The sequence below is a fragment of the Equus caballus genome, chromosome 5, assembly GCF_041296265.1.
Source record: "Equus caballus isolate H_3958 breed thoroughbred chromosome 5, TB-T2T, whole genome shotgun sequence".
Classification (NCBI taxonomy): Eukaryota; Metazoa; Chordata; class Mammalia; order Perissodactyla; family Equidae; genus Equus; species Equus caballus.
This window is the reverse complement of record NC_091688.1, coordinates 23526411-23552267: the sequence shown is the minus strand read 5'-3', so window position 1 is coordinate 23552267 and position 25857 is coordinate 23526411. Positions and strand designations below refer to the sequence as shown.

The 25857-nt window shown below is 41.8% G+C and overlaps 2 protein-coding genes across 5 annotated transcripts in view; one reads left to right on the top strand and one right to left on the bottom strand.

Moving 5' to 3' along the window:
* The window catches only part of PPP2R5A (protein phosphatase 2 regulatory subunit B'alpha), a 71133-nt gene extending 56225 nt beyond the window's left edge, over window positions 1-14908 (top strand). Inside the window, exons 5-13 of the mRNA XM_005609815.4 lie at window positions 858-988; window positions 2102-2161; window positions 3070-3178; window positions 3840-3893; window positions 10001-10051; window positions 10345-10464; window positions 10552-10679; window positions 11525-11626; window positions 13696-14908. Of these exons, the coding sequence (XP_005609872.2) occupies window positions 858-988; window positions 2102-2161; window positions 3070-3178; window positions 3840-3893; window positions 10001-10051; window positions 10345-10464; window positions 10552-10679; window positions 11525-11626; window positions 13696-13828 (888 nt within the window). The 3' untranslated portion in view covers window positions 13829-14908. The remainder of the gene's footprint in view (window positions 1-857; window positions 989-2101; window positions 2162-3069; window positions 3179-3839; window positions 3894-10000; window positions 10052-10344; window positions 10465-10551; window positions 10680-11524; window positions 11627-13695) is intronic.
* A 1734-nt stretch (window positions 14909-16642) lies between these two features.
* PACC1 (proton activated chloride channel 1) overlaps window positions 16643-25857 on the bottom strand; it is a 30613-nt gene continuing 21398 nt past the window's right edge. For 3 of the 4 annotated variants that reach the window (XM_001915520.6, XM_070266723.1, XM_070266722.1), the window contains 4 exons: window positions 23223-23365; window positions 21778-21922; window positions 19494-19601; window positions 16643-17601 (listed from right to left, as the gene is read on the bottom strand). In XM_001915520.6, the coding sequence (XP_001915555.3) occupies window positions 17440-17601; window positions 19494-19601; window positions 21778-21922; window positions 23223-23365 (558 nt within the window). In that variant the 3' untranslated portion in view covers window positions 16643-17439. Of the gene's footprint in view, window positions 17602-19489; window positions 19602-21777; window positions 21923-23222; window positions 23366-25857 lie in introns of those variants that run through there. The other variant, XM_070266724.1, reaches the window with a different exon arrangement.

Below are 25857 nucleotides of genomic sequence, written 5' to 3'. Positions count from 1 at the left end.
CATGTATCTGCCAATATTTTATCCTACTAATTATTAATTTTTGAGCAATTGGCATGGTGACTCTCTTGAAATTTTTTAGTGTAAAATCACAAAAAAAGCTGTGGTTTGTATAAATCTTTCTAATAAACTAGAAATCCATATTTGCACATGTATATTTTTTAAACTTCATTTATTTAATGACTTGTGATCCGCAAGCTTAAAATTCTGTATGTGGGTGGTTTTTTTTTTTTTTTTTTGACGAAGATTAGCCCTGAGTAAACATCTGCTGCCAATCCTCCTCTTTTTGCTGAGGAAGACTGGCCCTGAGCTAACATCCGTGCCCATCTTCCTCTATTTCATGTGGGACGCCTACCACAGCGTGGCCTGACAAGCGGTGCATACATCTGCGCCCAGAATCAGAACCGGCAACCCCCCCCCCCCCCCCCCCCCCCCCCCGCTGCCAAAGCGGAACGTGCGAACTTAACTGCTGCGCCACCGGGCCAGCCCCTGTAGTTTTCATTTTCTATCAAAAAGCATTAAAAATCTCTCAGATTTCAACGCTCCAAAATTATGAGCCATAGTTAGTAGTCAGGAGTAGGATAGAATTTTAAGATGAGTGGCGAGGCAGAAAAAATTCCACTTTTTGAAGTGTTTATACTATGTATTGTGTCATTTTTTGAAATGAAATAAGTGAAGAGAAATACTCTCTAAGCTTTTCTTTAGCCTCATTATTTAGCAAGAATAAATTCAATCTGATAAGGCAGAATCTTTAAAAGTTTTTTTAAGATTTCATGAGTTATCTTAAAATCAAAATTAGAATAGAATGAAGTTTTAGCTCGATTATTTTTAAAAAGTAATTTCTCAGATTTTTTTTAAAGCTCCTGGAGCTTTTTGATAGTGAAGATCCCAGAGAACGTGACTTCCTGAAGACTGTTCTGCATCGAATTTATGGAAAATTTCTGGGATTAAGAGCATTCATCAGAAAACAAATTAACAACATTTTCCTCAGGTAAATTGGTCCTATATTCATATATAGCACTTTTTTTCCCCTCCACATTTTCTTTTTATTCCAGTTCCTTTAGGTTAATTTTTATTTTCTGAAATCTGCAAATTTAAGTGACAGTATTTGAGTCATGTTTAGCCTATTTTATGGGTTTGATTGTGTCTAACTTTTTAGAAACTTGTAACCTACTTCTCATCCAAGTGGATAGTAGTAATGAAGACAGTTTTTAATAGGTAATACCAACATTATTCATATTTAAGATTCATTGAGAGGAAGAGAATTTATCTAATTATCTATTTGAGCTTTTTGTTTAAAAAATTTGTATGTAAATACTATATAAATCAGTAGCTCTTGGAAGCGCTATCATTTGATTTTATGACAAAGCTAATTAAATTTATATGGGGCCTGTCTTTTTGCTACTTTGTAAATGATAATCTGTTAAGTAATTGCTTCAAATTAGGAGATTTCGCTGTAATACCCACATTTCAGATTTGACTTGTTTGTTTTAATTGAAGATCTGGCAAAATTAGGCTAGCATTCCCACATTGTAACAATTAGAGATGAGTAATGCCTCCCCTAGAGAGACCGTCTTTCTCCAGTTCTTTGTCATCCTCTCCTGAGTCCACTTGAGACATTTATGATACCTTCCCTGTCATGTAGTCATTTGAGTTTGACTCCCTGCTTTAAAGGCCATCCTAATCTTGGAAAGCTAGGCAGCCTGTGTTTCTGAATAAAAGTGGCTTTATCACAGATAGGTTCTTTTCTCTTGAATTTTCCTATGAGTAGAGGTTTCCTATTTTGAAAAGTATTTCTTGGAGAAAACTCATCTTCCTTGTAAATTTTTAAGTAAAATATTCTAGGTGAAATTATATTCTATTTTCTTAATATATAGCAGGTTTTAGCAAAAGTATATGTGGTTTAATAGGAAATAGGCCTTTTTTTGTAAGATTGCTAAGGAGTAACTGATTTGGGGCAAAATAGCTTACAAAGAATTCCTAAAGCATGTTTGTACATTTCATATCATTGCCCTTTGGATTGATTTCCTGACCTTCCTGTGTCTCTCTCTCTCAGTTTTCTGTTGTCTGATTTTCATTACATCTGTCTTTGTTTTAAATTCAGGTTTATATATGAAACAGAACATTTCAATGGTGTTGCTGAACTCCTTGAAATATTAGGAAGGTAGGTCTGTCTTTTTTGTTCTTTTTAAGAATTAAGTAACTTTGAATGTTTTATGTATTAAAATCTTAGCTGGGGCTGGAGATATTATTTTGTATTTTAGAGTTTAAATATACAGCGCAAGAGAGTTTCTCAACTGAATTCTTATTATAGCTTTTTAGGGGGTCAGTATATTAAAGTTCTGCCATGCAAGACATCTGTTTCAGAATAGGCTTCCTGCTTTTGAAGCTGTGGCATGTTTTATGCCTGATCTTGCCAGACTGCCTCAGAAATTTATAGGATCTGATTGGGAAGAGATGAAATAAGCTATAGTGAATCTTTGATGAAGTTACAAGAATTCTTGTTCAGATATTGATAGACTATTCTTAATCCATCTGTTCTTTTTAAAAGAATCTGCAGCCTTTGTTTTTCATTTACATGAACACTTTGCCTTCCACGTAGCAGTATTAACTTGAGAGAAGTTTAGACCCCTCTATTTATATTTAGAAAGTGATTTTAGTCTCCTCTATTAATATTTAGAGAATGATTATGGAAAGAACTACTTCTTAATTTCAGATCTTTCAATAAGTAAGAGAAACTACTCATTTACTTCATAAAATATTGAAAATTCTACAATATTATGATATTGACTCAGAGAGGAAAATAAAGGCAACAAAGCATAAATAAAGTGATAGGCCTTATAGAAAACAAAGATAGAAATTGCTTACTGGGACATTAATTGGCAATCCTGGTTTTCTTTTGGGATCATTCATTGACAGAAGAACAGACTTCAAAGTAGTTTGAAGATGAGTAAGTCATTCAACACCAGGATTGAAGCAGAGCACTGTTCCTTATGTACTCATGGGTATAATAACTTTTAGAGATAAAGTAGTAACTACTTACCCCTTCCCCCTGCCTTTTTTTCCCTCCAGTATTATCAATGGCTTTGCATTGCCACTGAAAGCAGAACATAAACAATTTCTAATGAAGGTTCTTATTCCTATGCATACTGCAAAAGGATTAGCTTTGTTCCATGCTCAGGTAAGTTTCAGAAAAATTTCAAATGAAATGAATGCTGTTTCAGACTGATAGAAGGACAGAGAAATTGGGCAATATTGAAGTGGCAATTTTAAGTATAATTAAGCAATTTGCTTTATAAATTGTCCAAAGAAAATTTTTATTATATTATAATTTAAAGGTATGATATGTAGTATTATTAAGTAAACACAATGCACTTTAAGTTTAGATATAGGAAAGATAATATCAGGTTCTCTTTTCTAGTTCAAGTCCTGACCTAATTAACTATGTGACTTTGAATAAATCCCACATAGCTGCAAAATGTTCTGTCTAGCCGTGATAACCTAGTTAGAGAATGATTTTAGTTTTCTCTGTTAATATTTACAGAATATCATATTCGCATAGGCGTACGTGTAGAAACATGCTGAACAACTAAAATGTTAATTCTAGTCTTATTTCAATTAGCTTTATGTTCAGAAGTTAACTACTGAAAAAAGAATATCTTTTCTGAACTAGAAGTTACTTTCAAGGTTAGAAAGTTACACAATTGTGAATATATTCATTTTCATATATTGAGATAAACTAGAGTAAAATTTCTCAAAATGTGGTAATCATTTTTGTTAGCTAAATAAATGTTGTTTCACTCAGTAATATTTATAAACTCTCTCTTACGTTTACGTTTTAGCTAGCCTACTGTGTTGTACAGTTCCTGGAGAAAGATACAACACTAACAGAACCAGTAAGTGTTCTATTTATTTTTAGTTTTGGTCTACATTGTAGCATTTCATTGTAGCTTTCTTTATACCCTTATAGAGTTATTTAACAGAAGTAGTAATGTACTTTAAATTCATGTAGAAGAAGGAATGTGAGGTTAATCTACAATCAGAGAATGAGATTGGGAGGGGGCGTTCTTATGGGCTAAAAGATGTGTCTTGAACAACTTAGGTTAATATTAACATATAGTAGTTGAGATATGTGATGCCAGGATCAAATGACTACTGTGAGATTTTATATACATATTACCTTCACTGATAATCTTTTAAATCTTCATTTGTCTTTTAAAATTAAAACAGGGGCCGGCCCTGTGGCTGAGTGGTTAAGTTTGTGCGCCCCGCTTGGCAGCCCAGGGTTTCTCTGGTTCAGATCCTGGGCGCGGACATGGCACCACTCATCAGGCCACGTTGAGGCAGTGTCCCACGTACTACAACTAGAAGGCCCCACAACTAAAATATGCAACTATGTACTGGGTCAGCTTTGGGGAGAAGAAGGAAAAATTTAAAAATTAAAAACATAAATAGATAAATTCTAAGATTTTTTCTGTATTAGGAACTTTCTGAGGCTATCCCTAGAGGTGCGTGAAAAAATTATTTACTTAGTATTCGCCCTTTAACTTAAGCTTTGTCTGTGTAACAGAACGAAAGATATCTTTCCATTCTCTGATATTTTGAGTTTTTAGACTTTTAGACTTGCCGTTCTTTCTGTAAACAGCTAAAAACAGGTTTTAAAGACAAAGCAGGAGAATTAGAAGCCCAGTATTTACATGAAACCACATAAACCTCTAAAGTGGATTAAAATTTACAACAAACCCGTGATAACTCTCAATAGAATTAAGACAAAGAAAACTCATAACAAGTCATGGTTCATGCTTGGTGAATAGTAAACAGATATAATTTAAATATAATTAAATTAATATGGGGTGATAGGGGAGATAGGTGATTTCTTTAAAAAGAGTAGATTAGGGAGAGGGATGATGGCCAGACATCTGGCCTAGGAGAGTTGGGTTAATGGAAATAGGAGCAGGATGAGGAGATAGGAAAGTAAATCTCCAAGGTGACAAAGGAAAATATTTTTCAATTCATAAAGATCTATAGATGTAGAGATTTTGCAATTTCTACCATAGGTTATTCCAGCACCAAAAAATTACAGCCATATTACTTGGTTTTGAGCCTTAATACTCATTTTCTAGAAACCTGGCATTCATATCAAAGCTTCCTACAAATTATAAATAAGTCAGAGCTTTGGCTAGCTTATTACATTCTTTATGTACCTAAATCTTGTATTGAAATTATTTTCTAGAAGGTAAATGACTTTATTGTTACTTCTGTTTATGAAAGTAATGTGTGTTGATTTGGTTCACACAATACAAAATCATAAAGCACAATGTGGAGAAAATTCCTTGCAGTCTTGTCTCCTAGAGATAACCATATAAGTTGGTGAATGTATTTCTGGAAAGTTTTCTGTACATACATTTATGTGTAGGTTAAACTAACTGTGACAGTGCTGACCGGGTTTTCCACCTCCCAGTATATTGTGGATCTTCCCTTATTAATCTGCTCCATTTTTTCACTGGTAGCATCAATTCCATTATACGGATTATCATAACATATTGAATCAACCCTCAATTAATGGAGACTTGAGTTACTAGAGTTTTCATTGTTATAAACATGTTGTTGGATGTGAGGGGATGTTTTAGTGTGTTGGAATTGTTCTGTGTCTTGTCTCTGGAGTTGGTTACAAAACAATCTGTGTGTATAAAAATCCTCAGAACTGTACACTAGAAAAAGAAAAATATTTTTACTGTATGTTAATTTTTTTAAAAACCAAATTATTAAAATGAAAACCATGTTGCTAGGTCAAAGAGTACATGGAAATTTTAACGTATTCCAAGTTGCCTTCTAAAAAGTTTGAATAATATTCTAATCCCAGTGTGAAGATGCCTGTTTTTCCTCACCCTGGCCAATGCTGAATATTAAGTTTTAAAATTTTTGCTAGTCTAGTAGGTCTAATAGTCTAAATATTAATTTAATTGGCTTGTTTTGTTATTACAGGGATTGAACTATCTTTTTATATGGTTTTTGATCATTTATATTTCTGTGTCCTTTGCCTACTTTTAACTGTTTTCCTATTATATTTTTTATCCATTTGGAGTTTTTCTTTTACCTGTGAATATACTGTTTTTAATCTTTGCCTTAAAGAACTAGAAAAAAATTTTATGCAGTGGAATCTATTCATCATTATGGTTTCTCGCCTTGATGTCATGCTAAGAAAAATCCTTATACCCTTTGAGCTTACAAAAATATTCTCCAGGGGGCTGGCCTGGTTGCATAGTGGTTAAGGTTGCACGTTCTGCTTCAGCAACCCAGGATTCACCGGTTCGGATCCTAGGCGCAGACCTGCACACCACTCATCAAGCCATGCTATAGTGGCATCCCATATGCAAAATAGAGGAAGATTGGCACAGATGTTAGCTCAGTGACAATCCTCCTCAAGCAAAAAGAGCATTGGCAACAGATGTTAGCTCAGGGTCCATCTTCCTCACGAAAACAAAATATATATATACACACATATACTCCAGTATCATATTTGTTTTTTTTTTTAGGAAGATTAGCCCTGAGCTAACTGCTGCCAATCCTCCTCTTTTTGCTGAGGAAGACTGGCCCTGAGCTAACATCCATGCCCATCTTCCTCTACTTTATACGTGGGATGCCTGCCACAGCATGGTCTGTCAAGCGGTGCCATGTCCGCACCCAGGATCCAAACCAGCGAACCCCAGGCCACCAAAGCAGAACGTGCACACTTGACCGCTGTGCCACCAGGCCAGCCTCATATTCTAGTTATTTTATGGATTTAGTTTTTTCTGTAGAAACTTTATTCCATCTATACTAGTTTCCTAGGGCTGCCATGACAAATTACCACAAACTTGGTGGCTTAAAATAACAGACATTTATTCTGTCTGTTCTGAAGGCAGGAATCCAGAATCAAGGTGTGGGCAGGGCTGCACTCCCTCCACATGCCCTTGGGGAGATTCTTTCCTTGCCTCCTCCAGTTTCTGGTGTCTCCAGGTGTTCCTTGACTTGTGTCTGCTTCGCTCCGGTCACACACTGCTGCCTCCTCTTCTGTCTCTCCTCTGTGCGTCTCTTATAAGGACACTTGTTGTTTATTTAGGGCCCACCCAGGTAACCTGGGATGATTTCATCTCGAGATCCTTACTTAATTATATCTGTAAAGACCCATTTTCCAAATAAATCACATTCATAGATTCTAGAGATTAGGACATGGACATATCTTTTGGGGGGCCACCATTCAACCCACTACACCATTTGAAATAGAAATTTGTGTGTGACAGGGGTAAGGAACTGTATTAGTTGTCTACTGCTACATAACAAATTATCACAAAATTTAATGGCTTAAAACACAAACATTTATTATTACATAGTTTCTGTGCATCACGAGTCCAGGCACGAATTAGCTGGATCCTCTGCTTCAGTGTCTCTCACAAGGCTGCAGTTAAGGTGTCGGCCAGGGCTGGGGTCTCATATAAAGGCTCAGATGAGGAAGGATCTGCTTCACGTGGTTGTTGGCAGAATTCCGTTCCTCAAGTGCTGTTGGACTGAGGGCCTCAGTTCCTAGTTGGCTATTGGCCAGAGGCCACTGGCAATTCCTTGCCATGGGGGCCTCTCCAACATAGCAGCTTGCTTTACCAAAGCTTGCAAGATGAGAAGGCTCTAGAGAGAGTCTGCTGATAACATAAAGTCACAATCTTTTGTAACCTACCTATGGAAGTGACATTCTCCCCCTTTTCCACATTCTGCTGGTTAGAAGCAAGTCACTTAGCCCATGCGTAAGAGAAGGAGATTACACAAGAGTAGTGAATTTAGGAAGGATCATAAGAGATCATTTTAGGGATCCACCTACCAAAGGAGCTACATTTTTTTCTTTATAAATAGTGACCCACCAGTCCAAGAACTACCACTTGAATGACTAATCTGTTTCCCATGGAACTGAAATGCCACCTTTGTCATATGTTAAATCCCATATACATGAGCCTGTCTAGTCTTCTATTTCATGTATCTTTTCTCTCAGTTTCCATGCTAATATCATCTTGTTTTAATTGCTGATATCAGTAGTGCAGGTTCTATTCCATTAATTTTCTCCCTGCTACCCACTCCAAAAATTCTTAGCTATTTGCTTACATTTTTGGATTTAGAATAAATGTTTCTAGTTTCAGAAAATAATTCAGTTGGTATTTGATTGAAATTATATTGAATTTAAAAGTATATGAGAAATCTATATAATATTGAATCATCTATTTGTAGTCTTTCATGATATTCAGTGAAGATTTATATTTTTCTTCATATAAATCTTAAACATTTCTTGCAAATTCTATTCATGTACATTAGTTTTTGTTATGAAAGGTATCTTTTTCATTTTCATCTGATTATTATTACTGATACTTTGTTTTATAAAGATATCGATTTTTATATATTTATCTTTTATGTGGCCACATATTGTATTTTCCTACTCCTTTCAGTATTTTTTCAGTTTTTTAAATATTTAGGGGTGTATAATTATTACATACTTAGACAAGTAAGTATAATTCTTCTATTCCTTTCCAATATTATTTATCAAATCCTTATCTTACTGGATTGGCTCCAGAATAATGTTCTTCCCAATCTTGATATAAATGAGTATTCTTCATTATTGGACCACACCAATATCTTAAAAGGCTGTCAAAGATCTATCGCTGCAAAAGCATCAGGCCCAGATGGTTTTACAGCTTATTTTCAAGAAGGCATTATATAAGATGATTGCTGATGGTTTCTGATAAATTTCCTAATTCTAGCTTACTAAATTTTTATCAGAGTATATAGTCAGTCAAAAATATCAAATAACTTCAAAATCTTTTGAGATGATCATATAGGTTTTCCCCCCTTTTAACCTTATAATTTTGATGAGTGAGCCATCCTGGAATTCTGGAATAAGTTATAATAGGCAGGTAGTATTATTCTGTTAATATACAGTTATATTCAGTTGAATACAAATTTTTGCAACTTTTTTCACTAAAATTCGTGATGCCTTGTGTTTTGTTGTATTTTGCTTATCAAGATTGTGCTAGCCATGGGGCCAGCCCCGTGGCCAAGTGGTTAAAGTTCCACATACTCTGCTGCTTCTGTGGCCTGGGTTCACAGGTTCGAATCCCAGCCGTGGACCTACTCCACTCATCAGCCATGCTGTGGAGGTGTCCCACATGCAAAATGGAGGAGAATTGGCATGGATGTTAGCTCAGGGCGAATCTTCCTCACCAAAAAGAAAAAGAGACTGTGCTAGCAATGAAATAAATTGGGGAGCTTTCTGACTTTTTTGGTGCTTCATAATGATTTAAATAATAGAAATTATCTGTTCCTGGGGGCTGGCCCAGTGGTGCAGCAGTTCAGTTCACACATTCCGCTTTGGCAGCCCAGGGTTCACTGGTTCAAATCCTGGGTGCAGACCTACCCACTGCTTGTCAAGCCATGCTGTGGCAGGCGTCCCACATAAAGTAGAGGAAGATGAGCACAGATGTTAGCTCAGGGCCGGTCTTTCTCAGCAAAAAGAGGAGGATTGGCAGCACATGTTAGCTAAGGGCTAATCTTCCTCAAAAATAAAATCTATTCCTTAGTTTCTCTCTAAAATAACCTCCCTTCCTCACCTCCCAAGCCTTTATCATATTTTCCTTTATCTTCTTAGTAAGTAGCACTTGCTGCTATTAAAATTATTTTATTTATATGTTTAATTGATAACTTATGTTAGTCTCCCTGCTTCATGAAAATTAGGGACCTCATCTCTCTCTTTCATCAGTGTGTCCCTAGCATCTAGGACAGTATCTGGTACAAAGGCAGTCAATAAATATGTGTTGAATTAGTAAACGTCTAAGGCTGAGCAGATAGTCTGGGGATACACTTAGATATTAAATAATATTGATTTACTTCAGAATGGATATTAATATAATCACAACTATTAAAAATTTCCTGGGATTAACCAGCTTCATTGCTTATTAATTCATGCTAACCTTTTCCTTTTTTGCAGGTGATCAGAGGATTGCTGAAATTTTGGCCAAAAACATGCAGTCAGAAAGAGGTCAGTTTTGTTCAACAAAAATATTGCATTTTATTAGAGCTTCCAACTCAGGGCTGTAAACTACACTTCTTTGGGCTGGCTGTATTGTCACCGCTACCAAGCAGGAGCTGTTCTATGCAGACTAGAGAGGCTTGGTAGAATGTCTGTACGTTATAGTAAATTGCATATGCCATCAAGACTGTTTTCGTCCACTGTGTAATGTGTAGGTTAACCTTCTCATTTGTATGTTTTCTGTATTAACATCATATAATTTGTCATAATACGTTTCTTAAAAGAAAATTTTTTTAACCTAGGTGATGTTTTTAGGAGAAATTGAAGAAATCTTAGATGTCATTGAACCAACACAGTTCAAAAAAATTGAAGAGCCCCTTTTTAAGCAGATATCCAAGTGTGTATCCAGTTCTCATTTTCAGGTATGATGTTTTCAGTGAAGCCATTTTTATTTTATACTATTACTTCTTTTTTCTTTTAGTTTTGACATTTCTAAATGTCTTTTTTAGGTTGCAGAAAGGGCATTGTACTTCTGGAATAATGAATATATTCTTAGTTTGATCGAGGAGAATATTGATAAAATTCTGCCAATTATGTTTGGTAGTTTGTACAAAATCTCCAAAGAACACTGGAATCAGTAAGTGTCTTTTATGTTGATTGTGTTGTTCTTGTGTTTTTGTTTTTTTAACCTTTTGGTCATTTGATCTCCTAACTCATACATGAAACCTATACTAGAACAACTTCTAAAGTTAGAACTTACTCTAAGATTAACCTCACAGTTTCCTCCGATTCTGCACTTATTTTTATAGCTTTATGACGTTTGTAAATGTATGTGTCCGTATGTTCTTACTTTCAATTTAAAATTGCAAATCTCCCTGATGGTAGGATGATTTGGTGTGACATTCTGCACCACTGTGTGGTCAGACCTGTTGGGGAGACAAACCCAACATCTGCGGAGGATGCACCATGTATGAAGGCCAAGTGGGTTGATCTGCTGCCAGTATGCAGTCCCACCTCTCCAGACAGCACTACCCCAGGGAGAAGCTGATGTGCTTAAGGTCATATCAGTGATGTTTAGATTGCATATATTCTGACTTCTGTAAAATCCTTATCCTGCTTTCTACTTTGCCTCTTACAAATTATGGTAATAGGATCTTTTTCATCTTCTTTTAATGCTGTTACTGAGGGTTTGAGACAATAGACTCTAGAGCAGACATGAAGATAACCATAACGTTTTTAGTTAGTCTAATCTAAGCATGATACAGTGGGAAGGACATGAGTTTTGGGATCAGACAAACCATCTCTACCACGATGGCTGCGTGAGCTTGAGCAGATTCCTAAACCTCTTGCCCCTTAGTTTATCATCTCTACGGTGGATTAAGTGAATCAGCCAGCATTTTAACTCATTTCAGAGATGACCATGTTACATTGCTTATCTGTTAGTAGCATTAATAACCCAGGGCTGGCTTATTTTCCTTTTAGGACCATTGTAGCATTGGTATACAATGTGCTGAAAACCCTAATGGAAATGAATGGCAAGCTTTTCGATGACCTTACTAGCTCATACAAAGCTGAAAGACAAAGGTATTTGATGTTTTTAATTACGAAGTCGTCTATTATACCTTTTAGGTTAATTGAATGTGATTCAGTTCAATAAGTTATCTTCTCTAAGTTAAAATTATAATGTTGAAGAAGTCAATTAAGCATTATAATTTGAAAGTCTCTAAACACTTCTAAGTCATTTCCAGGTAAACTTCCCCTCATGGTTAAATGATGATTTTAATGTGGATCATAAGTCCTCTGTTTTTCTTATTCTGAGCCTTAGATTTCATCAGTCTGGTAGCATCTGCATTGTGAAATACAGTTTATGCTGAATTTTAAATACTATTTTGTACAACTTTCTTATATTTATGAAAATCGTTTTTGTCTACGTGGGCTTTCAGAGTGAGCTTTAACTCTTCAGCTGCTCCTCGCACAATACCTGGATAGTTTTTAAGTGGCACATTTTAACAGGGTGGTATTTTAACGTCAGCACAGTTCTTTTTTGGGAAGAGGGAACTCACATAATGATGTGCCTATGGCTCAGTACTATTAATTCATATTTTGCTCCTTGCAATAATATATATATTTTAGAGAATAAATGATAGGACACATCAGCATTTAGGAACTTGGCTTAATGATTACCTCTTTTTGAGAATTTCATAAATTACTAGAAAATAATCTAAAAATTACTTCCTTTTCAAAAAAATTTTAAAATTAAAAATTACTTCCTTCTCATATATTTATTTCAGACTTAAGGGGGACAGTACAGTAACCACTGTACCTGAGTTCACCCATCATTTGAGGATAACAGTTACCATTTACTTCTAATAAGTATATTACCTGTACCCTTTGGAAAAGCTGATCTATTCTAAGTTCTTAGTCGTGATTTTCTTGTGGCAAGTGGAGAAAGGACAGCTCTCTTTCAAGGCCATCCTAGTCCATCAACAACTAACTCAATGCATTCTTTCTTTTAAATAGTACTTTTCAGGCAGATATAGAAATTAGGTACCGGGGCCGGCCTGGTGGCACAGTGGTTAAGTTCACACATTCCGCTTTGGCAGCCCAGGGTTCGTTGGTTTGGATCCCAAGTGTGGACATGGCACCACTTGTCAAGCCATGCTGTGGCAGGCATCCCACATATAAAGTAGAGGAAGAGGGGCGTGGACGTTAGCTCAGGGCCAGCCTTCCTCAGCAAAAAGAAGAGGATTGGCAGCAGATGTTAACTCAGAGCTAATCTTCCTCAAAAAAAAAAAAGGAAAGAAAGAAAGAAATTAGGTACCTAGTTTGAGCCCCAGGAAGCAATGAGAAGAAAGTAAAGATGAGTAGGGTCATATGAAACTTACATTTGAAAATGTATATTTCACATGACTAATAATCACTGTCTTACTATCAGCATAAGTGAGCACCTTTGTCCCTTTAAATCATATATAACTGCAGAACCATAAGCCCATGTTTTTTTTCACATGTTCATATAGCCCTTCAGAATAGTTTGGTCCAAGTTATTCAGAAGTATTTTCCTTAGAATTGAAACTAAGTAGTTGAAACAACATATAAAACATTTTGACTTTTTTTTAGAGAGAGATTATTCAAACTTTAAAGTTTTCACTTCACATGTAAGAGACAAGAGACAGTAAAATACAGACTGGTTAGTAGCTAGAGATGTGATGCCAGAAGATGAGGATTCTACCTGGAAATGGCTCCAGACTGAGCTTGTAGCCAACCCTTCAGTCCTTCTGTCTGTAAAGGAGTGATCATGACCACTACGGGGACCGCAAGGGGTTTCCAGAGAAAGTTATTAACTACGTGAGAGTACTTGGTCCATGTAAAGCACGGACGATGTGGTGGTCCTTGTGGCGGCCTGATAGCACGCAGGGGCGGGAAAGCAAGTCGCAACTGTCAGTTGGTATGGGAGATGCACGGATGTCGTGTTACACTTAGGAGAGGGACAGGAGTAATGAGGCGCTCCAGGGAATTGCCCCCAAACGCTTCAGTTGAGGGATTCAAGTGAAATGTGGGGGAAAGAGGTCTTCTCCAGCAAACTGCCAAACAGCATGCTTCTTCAGGCTCTGAAATAACAGTTTCTGATTACAAAAATTTTGGTTTATCTACAGAGAGAAAAAGAAGGAATTGGAACGTGAAGAATTATGGAAAAAATTAGAGGAGCTAAAGCTAAAGAAAGCTCTAGAAAAGCAGAACAGTGCTTACAACATGCACAGTATTCTCAGCAATACAAGTGACGAATAAAAAAAGCCTACCACCTCTTTGATAGGCACAGTTTTATACACTTTTTTGAAATATGTAAAAATTACAAAACAAACCTCATCAGTATAATATAATTAAAAGGCCAATTTTTTTTCTGGCAACTGTAAATGAGAAAACATATGGACTAAACATAGCCCTGTGCTATATCATGGCCGCAGTATATTGTAACCTTTGTCTAATCATTGATTTATTGTGTCACTTCTGAAGTTTCACAGAAATGAACTTTCATCTATGATATGAGTGAGATAATTATGGGAGTGGTAAGAATTATGACTTGAATTCTTTTTTTGATTGTGTTGCACATAGATATAGTAGTCTGCGCTGTATATTTTTCCCTTTTATAATGTGCTTTTCACATTGCTGCAGACCTTGGTTATATCCTAGGAAAAAGAATATTTCCTAAAATAAAACTAAGGTATAATTACCCTTCCCTTCATCTCTCCCAGAAACATGATGGGGGAGTTACCTGCCCTAAGCCTGCCTTCATTAGAGATCTTACTGTACTCTGGAATTTGAGCAAAAACTTAAATCTCCAGGCTTTTTAAAGCACAAACTATAAATAAAAGCTGGGAAAGTAAACCAAATTCCTAAGATTGTTCCTCACGAACATCCTCCTCCATCTGTAACTTCCCAGTGTGACGAGCACAGATCACTGGAGGCAGCGCAGGTGAACGCTCAGCCTGCCTCTCAGTTCATTCCTCCTCTTCCTCCCGAAGGCTGAAGGCAGGGCCTTTCCAGTCCTCACAACCTGCCCTTCCTCCAGTCCCCTCCTGACCCAGGGATGGAGGCTCTGAGTCCCACAATGTGGTGACGCAGAGCGCTCACTGTCACTGCCTGGCTTTATTTAAAGGAAATGAAGTAGGCTTCCTCTGTAGAGTTCTGAAAAAGGTGACTATAGAGAGGTCCTGTATGTTCTCACTTGGTCAAGTCTTTCTCACATCTTGTGTTGTCAGAGTACCATTCCAATCTCTTAACTTGCAGTCGTGTGGCAAACTGTTTTGTAATGAAAGACCTTCATTGGGGGACTGAGCAGCATTTAATAAAGTCTATGTTTGTATTTTGCCTCATGTTGTCTTTGCATTTTTCACCTCTCAGTTTAGGCATCCAGAAGCTTGCCCCCTTTTATATATACACATGTATACGTACAGAAAACTTTAAGGCAAATCGTAGGATATGTTCTAACTAAAAAAAGATTATGTGCCAGAGTTGGGTGTCCCAGCCATTTACCAAAGTATATGCTTTATAGAATATCTGCATAAAATTCTAAGTTCTAGGATATCCTTCCATCTTCTCTCACGTCCCTTTATGTTCAGAGGATGGGTTTAATTTACCTTAATGTTAGTTTTAATTAAAGTAGACCCATTAAGATAAATCTCAAAATCTGTAATCGGTAAGAGCACTGGGTTTTCTGTGGGGGCAGGGAGATTGTGGCAGAGTCCTACGTCAGAGGTTATTATAAAGTTGTCAACTACTGATGTCTGATTCCACTCTTTCACATCCATGAAAAACTGTAGCATGGCTTCTGGACACTAATCCTTGGTCACTGTAAAAGCAACTCCTCTCACTCACTGAGGCCCCAGCAGAAACTCTTCCTCTCCGCACATGCCTCCGAGTGCATCGTGTTCTCCAGCAGCCGCCCCATCTCAGCCCTCCAGGTCAACGTGTTCTTGCTAGGTCTCCACACTAACCCACCACCAGCCAGGACTACTGACAGCAGGGCCAGGGCAGGTGCCAGGAAAGGGTGATCTACTACGGAACACAGAAGAAAGGCAAGGCCCTGCCTTTCCAGAAAGTGAAGGTTAGGTCCAAATGTCTATTTTGTGAAAGGTTTAGGCACAGATTTCTTTTACTGACGAGCAGCCAGAGTGGATTTTGGCAGGCTGCAGCTAATAGTTGTTGAAGTTTTTCTTTGGCGAGCTAAAAATGCTCATTTCCTAATTATCTACTTATTCTAAAGAACACTGAAAAGGTCACTCAACTTTCCACAATACGGGAAATGCAGTTTTAGTATGTTACGTTCTTTGGAGCAAATTTTATTAGATATTTAAGTAACATTAAAGTGGTGTGTCATCTTTAGAGATACTTTAAAAGGCACACACACCTGTTTTTCAGTACTGTTAATGTAAGCTTTTATGCCTGGCTTTGCATATGCCTTATACTAAGATTATACAGAGACGAGACCTAGGCTAAAACTTGAATTTGCATGCTTCTGAGGCATAGAAAAGTAGCAGGGAATATTTATTTACACAAGTTCACTTTTAATATTTCAACCAAAAAACACAAGTTTCTTGCTGCTAAGTTAGACATGAGATAAAAATGCCCTACTCATATATTTGAATCTTTCTCTTTGAATTACCTAAAGCCAGGTTATGAAATTCAGAAAATGCTGCCAAGTCCTCTTTGGGTGCAAAGGGCATGTAAATAATTTAAAATTACAGAAACAATTTTCATAACCTTAAATCAGCCGATGGCTGCCATGTGAAAAATACCCAGAGGGCAGTCATCTCTGTCATAGGCCGAGGCCGAGGCCTTTTAGGGCCATACGAGTGCCCCTTTCTCAGATGGGTGGTTTTACAGGACAGTTCACAGGGCTCGATCCGTGACTCTTCCTGATCATCCGCCATCAGTCGCCATGCCCACCCTACCCTTCCCTGGACGCAGTCAGGACATACCTTGGAGTCCAGATCCAGCTGTGTCAGGAGCCCAGGCTCACGCTGCCTTTTATTTGGAGTCAGAGAATGGAAACGTACCGGTGCCTACTGATTTAGCAGATATTCAGACTGGCACACCGATTCCTTTTGTATTAACCTAACTTTTATTTACTAGCTAATGGAATCATCAAAATACACTGAGTAGGCACCTACTATGTACATATGTCCCAGTCCTTTTGTGTGTTAATCACTCTCACCTCTTAGACCTGCGTCAACAAATATTCCAGCCAGACAGGTAGGTGGCCAGTCAGTCCACAAGAAATCTACTTACTAGTTCCTAGTAGCTTTAAAAAAGACTCCTTTAATATTTTACAAATGAGAGAGCTTGTCAGAGGCTGGACAATGTAAACGGCAGATGATGCCAGAGACACGGGGCTTTTGCCTTTGTGTACAGTGCACAGGTTTCCAACACGACCTACACATCCGGAGGATCAGGATTTGGGGGGAAAAAATCACTCTCTTCCGTTGACTTTAAAAACCTCAGGGGAAAAACCTAAGGTAAAAAACAGACCCTTAATTATCCTGTTAGAGCTTCACTATACACCAAACCAAATAAGAGGAAAGGCAGCTTTCACAAAGCTTTGGAAACTTGATATGTATCTAATTCCATCTTCCACAAACCCCATTCATACGTCGTATGTCAAAAATGTTCATTAATAATTTAAATACTTAAATAATTTTTCGGTTATTCGTTGGATCTGTTCCGTTAGGCTCGAAACAGCCTCTTTTGGTGCCAGGTGAGAAGCTGCGGTTTGACAGGCTGTCCCTCCCAGCAGGCAGGTTCCTCGAGTGAGTACAGGATTGCCGGTACTCGGTCCATCAAAGCGGAAGCGATGAAGACTTCCATCGACGGAGGCGGTTCTGTGAACCACACAGGCAACTTCAGCTTATGTGGTTCGTTGCCTGACCTCTTCTTTTAAGGTATCTCTTCCTAATTTTGATCATCCATTTCACACTCAGTTTGGCAAACTCTGCTGCTTTAAATAATGCCAAGAAGGCCCCACAGAGAAGAGCGATTGTGTTCCAAGGATTGGCAGTGATTATCTGTAAAACAGAAACCAGCATGAGTTTATTAGTTTGCTTCAATTTTGATTCTTGGGTGAGACTCGTGTTACTGTCAAGAGCCCCTCGCCCCAAATTACTGGGGTGACAAGAAAAACATTTGGGTTCCAAAACTGCCAAAACTCTGTACTTGGTTCAGACTATTCCTTCAATGGCCACAGTTCAGAGGAGAAAAACACTAATCCTTCCCTATAATAAAGTGATCTTGAAAGAAAAAATTTGTTTTTCAAAAAAGCACTGCACAAATAAGGTATTCAGCACTGAGCTTTAAATTTTTGGCCTAATTCACAAGTGACCTTGCTTTGAGACAAATTTCCCCTAAACTATGTGCTGTCCATGTCAAGGTCGGGTCCTCCTGCACTTCTCCCCTCCAGTCCAATGACTGTCTCTCCTCCCCCGCTCAGCGCACGGACTCCTGCTCCAGGCCGTGCCCTCGGACTGCCCTGCCTGGGACGCTGTCCTCCAGGCTAGATTTACCACTCCTTCAGGGCTCCTCAGAGATGCTGACCACTAAGCCAAAACCCTCTCGACTTCAGCAGAGATTTATCCCACAAACTCCTCTGGCAGTTACTTACTGTCTGGAATTAGTCCCTTTACAGCTGGAGATTGCTCTCTCACTCAAAGTTAAGCCCTTTAAGGCTGAGGCCGTCTCTTGGATTTCTAAGTTTCCCAGCATGATAAATGCACAGCACTTAAGTCCCAGTTTAGCAGGAAGAACAGACAATCTGAGCCTCGGGGTTCACACATGCAAAATGGCTATATGCCACCAGCACTATTTCGGACTATTGTGAAGCTGAGTGACAATGCAAGGGAAGCAGCCTTCAAACATGGGGCTTTGCCTGGCCCAAAATAGGTACCTCATACTGAATACAGTAGGTTAAAAACTGTCTGATCACAGGTTTGACATGAGCAGCTGAAGGTGCTCATTCTTCCTCCCAGTCTTGATTCAGGAAGCCTCTGCCCGTGGCTGCTCGTACGTGGCCTTGAGAGTGGTGCCGGGTGCTAATGGAACCATCCACGTCAAAGAGCCCCTCCCTGTTCGAGTCTCAGCCCTGCGAGAAAGTCTCCCCGGAGCCATAACCATATCAGGGCATTTTGTGATCATCTAAAGGCCAGTCAGGATTAGATTCTGGACTGGCTCTAGTGGTGTCTCACAAATGTTCCTTTGGCAAAGCTGTGCCACTATTCCTTCCCTTCTGAAACCATGAGTCTGAGAATTCAGCATTAATTGAGGCTCTGTTAATTTTTTATTTGTACCTTTCTGCTCTGACTTAGAACAAATAATGAGGATTCTTATCCTACAGAGAACCACTAAAGAATGGCTTCCAACAGCAGTAATCTAGACGTTAGCTTCATGCTTTCTACTCAGTTCATTTGATTAATGTTACTATGAAGCAGCTCCTCTGTACTGAGCACTCTGCTGGGCACCAGATAAGTCACGGTGAACAAAAACAAGGTCCCCACCTTCAGAGGACAACAGTCTAGTGACGAAGACAAGATTAAACAAACAACACAGGGGCTGGCCCCGTGGCCGAGTGGTGAAGTTCGCGCGCTCCACTGCAGGCGGCCCAGTGTATCAGTGGTTCGAATCCTGGGCGCGGATGTGGCACTGCTCATCAAGCCACGCTGAGGCAGCATCCCACATGCCACAACTAGAAGGACCCACAACGAAGAATATACAACTATGTACTGGGGGGCTTTGGGGAGAAAGAGGAAAAAAATAAAATCTTTAAAAAAAAAAAAACAATACAGAGCATGAACATCATAAATATGAAGGACAAACTGATTTGGGCTAGGAGAGAGGAGGGCCTGCAAGGATGAGCCCGAATGCTCAGGCCAGGGAGTCTGCTCTCGTCATCGTAAGTAATACTCACATCTTGGACTTTCTGGATGAAGGGGTCTTTCCACTCGAAGACCACAAAAAACAACTGAGCACTTTTTTCGGCAGCTGGCCTCTGGTCATTGTAGTTAACCACGCTCGTCTAGGTACAGAGGAGAGAGAGCAGTGTTACCGCCTCGGTGCCCTCCCCTGCCCGGCCCATGGGAAGAAGAGGGTAGGGGGCCTCAGACCTTGGCTCTCCTCACACGACGTTTTGGAGGAAGAGAGCCAAAAATCTCATAGACACAACCCTTCTGCAACTGGTACCAGAGACAAGACTTTGTCTTGTCTTGGTTTCCATAGTTCTTTGGGGGAAATGGCTAGGATCTGGGATGTACAAGAAGTGTTTTGGATGGTTACCAAAATCTCATTAGGTATCTGTAGTCGTGATTAAACCATATTAAAAGTACTGCATAAGACTCACAATTAAATGCCATAAAAATCCCAAATTTCAAAATACTTGATCTTAAGAGCTGAGTATTTCAACCCTTCTGGTCTACAGGAACAAAGCACCACCTCACAGGTCCCCACAGCTGAGCGTTTCCTGTAAGTGTGTCGTAGGCATGTTCGCTAAGGTCTGGTTCTCGGTTACTAAAGCGGCTGCGCGGCGTCAGAGAGCAGACAGCTTCCAGAGACAGGAGCCCAGCCCCGGCCCAGAGGGTTGGGTCCATCATCTGATCTGAGCCTGCGCTTTGCCACTCATAAAACGGGACAAAATGCCCACCTCACGGAGGGGCGGTGAGGGTCAAATGAAACAATACGTATGAAAGAATTTTAAGCTTTAAAACAATGTAAAAACATTTAAAATTTTTGTTCAAAAGCGTTCATGTGCCCCACCAAGACTTCCAATTCAGACAACAACGAACGGCACATAAAACAATCTAAAATGCAGAGGTCCGCTGGGGTTGTGGCCCCCTTGGTTTCAGAGCACAGCTGGAACCACCAGGAGAGCCGGGGTCCACTGGGGTGACACCCGACTGTAAGGGGAACACACTGAGTCTCTGTTCTCATCTGTTGTGGAGCCAGATGAGAAGGGACCTGGAGTTCCTGGAGAAAAGTGTGGAGTAAAAATCCAGGAGATGACAGTTATCTTACAAAATAGGAATATTTTAAGGATCTGTTGCCAGGGGGGTTGTCGCCTTTTAAGGCAGGAAAAAAGCGCCAGTCGTGTTGCAGAAAACTGGCTTTTAGCCCTCCCCAAAGGCCTCCAATCCGGAGTCGTCCCAGGAGCCAGGACATGGGAAGGGGCAGAGCTGGAGGAGCGCGTGGCTTCTGGCCCATCATGGCCCTGTCAGTTGGAGGAGCTCCTTCTCCTCCAACCCAGCCCTCTCCAGTGCTGCCCCTGAGTCCAGCCCAAATGCACCACCACCTCTGCGGAGGAGCAGAGGGGGCGAGAAGAGCCCCGTCTCCTCTCTGCCTCTGCAGGTCCCCAGCCACTGACACACGGGACGCTCAGGCTCTGGGTGTGGAGGCCACAGGAGGGCGGAGAGCCACTGCCGAGGCAGAAGGCCCCAAGGTGGGCGTGCAGCCTGGCTTTTGGGGGAGACTGACAAACAGCCCTGTTGAGGCAACCAAAACGTCCCATCCCCCGATCCTCACTTGCTTTTTCCAAGGTCCTCTCCATGCGTCACCAGGATCACGGCTAGAAACTCCCGGCCTATCTCCTGGCTCCAGGCCAGTGGGCTGAAGACTTTTTGATCACACTTCCCATTAATAAAAATTTTGAGCATGTACCCAACATATTTATAACTTTCTTAGAAGTGATGTGACATTACTATCATTGTTCTAATGTTACATGCATTTTTAAACATTCAAAAACAGAAAAAGGATGAGATAAAAAATTAACACAAAAAGCAAGCTACTATTTCCCTCCTGCATCCCAGTGAATCATCACGCGCGTGCAACAGTTCAGGGGCCACTGTAGCAAGTCTCTCTTCCCTGCAAATAACTGATCTTTCTGCAGCTGCCCGTCTCTCAGAGCGCCAGGGGGTGCAGGCTAAGGACACGGGCTCCAGCTTCAGATACAGCTGGGCGAGTTACGCACTCTGCAAAATGCAGAGGTCTCTGCACCCCTGTGTTCTGTGAGGACCAGCAGTGATGGAGGGAAAGGGCCTGGGAAGAACACGTAAACCCCTGCCATGGGGTCCCTGCTCATCATGATGACGGTCTCCCCAACCCTTAAGACCCTGCGGAAGGTCATCTCCTCTGTGAAGCTTCCCTCCACCCCAGACGCAAGGGGAGAGTCACTGGCAGTGCGAAGCAAACCCAGTGCCACCCACCTCCTGCCGGAACTCCACTGCTTCCCGCCCGTCCTCCTCCTTGGTCTTCACCAGGGACATCTTGACCCACGTGCGGAAGCCCCCAGAGAACTTCCAGCTGGAATAGGCGCTCTCACAGGCCTGCATGAAGCCCACCCTGTCTGGGCTTGGAGGACAGAGAAGAAAGGACCAAGTCAGTCAGGCCTCACAGCAGGACTCACACGTGGCCAAACTCCAGCCCCTACTTCGAGCCGGTTTCTTTGCTGGCACCACCAGGATGCTGCCTACTCCCTGCTGCTTCTCCAAGTTCTGCTTCCTGGCTTCTAAATGGTGAGGCTTCTAAATCACTCAGCTCAAGGCAAGAACGCGATCCCTGAAGCTCCCAATGGGAGAATTCCTCCTCCTTCCTGCCCCCTCGTTCCCACCACCTGCTCCCAGGGCCATGGGCACTGAAGGCTGCAGACACGCCCCACAGCACAGTGCTCCTGGCAACTCGGAGACCACTGGACGTCAGCACCTTGAGGACCCCTCCCTGGCCTGTCAGCCTCCCGGTGGAAGGCTCAGAGAGGGGAAGAGAGTTCCTTGGGGAGCTCCCAGCCAGATGGGACACCCACAGCGTCTGCCTGGGGTGGTGGAGGTGCAGCAAGATCATCAAGTGCACACAAGCAAGTGGAAACGGCAGCGCAGTATTAAGGAAGCTCACGCAAAGAGCACACAGAGGGCATGGGGGTAAGGTGACACAGGCCAGCTTCAAGCGGGGAAAGAAGAGGGAATAAGTGGCCAAGAGGGCAGAAGATGCCAAGGCGGAGGCTTCACAAGCTCCAGAACAGGAAGGACGGGGCAGTGGTGGTGTGAACGGCAGAGGAAGCTGCCTCTCCTCTGCTGTGGCTGCCTCCCTACTTCCTCCAAATGAAGCCCCAGGGCTCCACAGGACCCACGGGGACCGAGTCACCCTCGACTCAGGCACATGCAGAAAATGAGCAATGAGCACTCTGGGCCCTAGAGATGGCACCCTGGCGTGTCTCCATGGCAGACAGGAGCTGTCATCCTCATATTAGAAACGTGTGGCTAACACACACCAAGCATTCAGCAAGGGGCAGACACAGTTCCCCAGACCCTCAGGGGAAACCTGGCAGAGGGGAGGACGGCCCTCAAGGGGCCACACGATCAAGGCTGCACCCTCCTGTCTTCAGGAGCCCCAGCACCAGGCTGACCAAACCTCTCTGCAGGATGAGGCCAGCTCTGCGTGCAGAAGTCAGAGCAGCCCCCGCACCAGACTTAACTGTGTGAGGGGTCTCATGGACCAGCTGAGCCCGAGGCCCTTCTCCAGTTGGTCCTTCTTTGGGCCAGTGGCTCATCCGCAGCCCCGCTCCCCTGTCCCCGCCCCCACGCCCTAGCCCAGGGATGTGCAAGGCTGGAATAAGATGGAGTGTACAGCAAACCCACTGTGCACTCTAAAAGGCCACCTTTGCAGGAACTCCTGGAAAGAAGAGAAGAGGAGGTAATCGATGGCGCTGAAGTCCTCGCTACTCTTGTTCAGGCGGAACTGGAGGAAGACCAGCTCCCGCTTCTTCACTTCACGGGGCCCCTGCACGACCAGGGCGGACTTCTGCAGAGACACAAAGGCCAGAATCTCAGCCCTGGGAGAGCTGCGTGGCTGCTCCCGACCCTCGCCTGGGGCACAGAGACTTCAGAGTCTGCCTGGAGGCCTGACTGGAAAGCCCAAACCTCCTCAGCGCCCTGGCAGCCCCCAAAGTGACCCTGGCCACACCCTCCTGCTCAGGGAGCCAGGTCGGCGCCTGCCTCCTGCTCAGCCCTCAGGGCGGCTCTCCGGGTCTAGTGCCCCAACCAGAGCTGCATGCGCCTCGTCCCCTGTCCACTTTTCTCATCGGTTGGCTGGGCCATGGAAGCTCTTTATCTAGAAAGGACATGAACTTCCATCTGTTATATGTACAATGTTTCCTTCTAGTCTGTTGCTTTCCTGTTAACTTTGTTTCTAATGCCATTTGTTATATGAAGCTCTAAATTTGCTGTAGTGAAATTTATAAATCTTTTTCTTTACATCTTCTGGGTTTTGCTTGCTAAGGAAAATTATATCAATATTACATCAAATCACATAAATTATATCAAAATTATATCAATATGCTCCTCTACTTTAAAGCACTTTTTTAAAAACTTTTTTACATTTAGAGGCTCTCTATGCCTGGCTTCCAGTTTTGTATACGGCGTGCACAGGGCTCTAACTCTCCAAACAATGCGGAGATGTGGGCTGGACCCCGGGTGTTCACACCGCGCTAGCACCTGACTGGGTCCCCCCGACGTAACTCCTCCCCTCCACAAGCCCAGCGGGTTATTCTGTACCTGTGCTCCTCCAAATGTACTTTAACACAAGCGTGTGAAGTTCCATGAAAAAAATCAACCAGGACTTTTAACTGTGATGATAAGGACTTCAGATTAATTTGGGAAAAAACATCTTTACATCAACTTTTATAAATGCTCTACAGATAGTTGAAAAGAGTGAGAAGTCTGTCAGGCACAAGCATTACACACACTCGCTCTAAATTTATTAACTGTGCTACTCACTTCTCATCCTTACTACTCTTTGTCTTTGATCTGTGAATTTCTGAGAGGTGTTAGGCCCACTCTAAGGTGATAGTATTTTTTATTTCTAACAGGTTTTTCCTAAAATATACAAACAGTATGCTGTCCTGCACATGAAGATTTATGACTGTTACATCCTCCCGGTGGAGAGAAGTGGAGTTGAGCCTCTAATCCATATGAAACAGTCCTCTTTTAACTCTTTACACCTGGAATTCCATCTTAACTGATATTAATATTGCCACTCCACTTCTTCTGGTTACTGTTGCATTTTCTCAAGAGATCTCTGTCCATCTATTTATTTTCAACCTTGCCATGACACGTTATGTGGCAGCAGAGAATGCTAACCGCCCCCAGTTTCCATCGTCCACTTCCTCCTGCAGAACCAGAACCGCTTCTCCAATCCCAGATTTTAGCAGAACACAGTTGCCCTGCTGGAGCCTCATCTCTGGCCTCAGATGTGGCCACGTGACGGAGTTCCTGGAATATGCCCAAGTGACTCACACAGCTCCGTGTCACGCTCTTAAAAGGGAACTGCTTGCCCTCCATTTCTCACCTTCCTGGGAGCAAGCACGTGTACACACGCTGGCGAGCCAGTGCTGACCACAAGGACCAGGACAATGCTACGGGGATGGCAGAGTGACAGACAGAAGCCATGGCTGACCATCCTGAGGCAATGCAGCCCACGGTGTGGCACAGCCTGCATGCCCAGACCATCCCCACAGAAAGAAACAGACTTCTCTCTCGTCTCAGCCACAGTGTTTGTCCGGGGTGTCTGTTTTTGCACAGTAGCTTACCCTGTTCTCTGACCAATACATAAGTTGTTTTCTGGAACTGGTAACAACAACCTAAAATGAGGCATCAGCTTAACATTTGGACATGGGGAATAAGGCGGGTGGCCAGGAAATAGATACGGGTCCCACAGGCTAGAAAGGTGGTGACCTTCATTGTACCAGACCAAAGCATTCAGTAAAAATTAACTAGATTATATCGAGGGCACAAGAGAGACTAGAAAAATAAATGAGAATCTGAAGATGGACGAGGTAGGACCACATGAGACCCCTGGCTGGGTCACTTTCACATGGACTCCACAGCACGCAAACAGCCAGAAGCCTACACGTTTCTGCGAACAAAGGGGAGGGGTGCAGGAGAAAAATAACAACAAGCCAGCCTCCAAGTCCACCCTCAAGCCGCCCCCCAACTGTGCAGCAGGAAGTGGGTGTCCACAGCTGTGCAGCCCGGGAAGGGCCTATTTCCTAATTCACTCCGGACACGGCCACGGAGGACCACCGCCATGGCAGAGTCTCCAGCGGGCAAGGACAGGGGCCACAGAGGACACAGAGGTCTCCAGCAAGATGCTCCTTCCATGCTGAGGGTGGACATCTCCCAGGTCCCCCCAGCAGGGCTTCATCGCTGCCTTGAGAGTAGCTGCTGTGCGCGTCCCATTCTTCCCTTCGCCATGCGGGAGTTCTGCTCTGCATCTCTATTCCTCCTCCCCTGCTG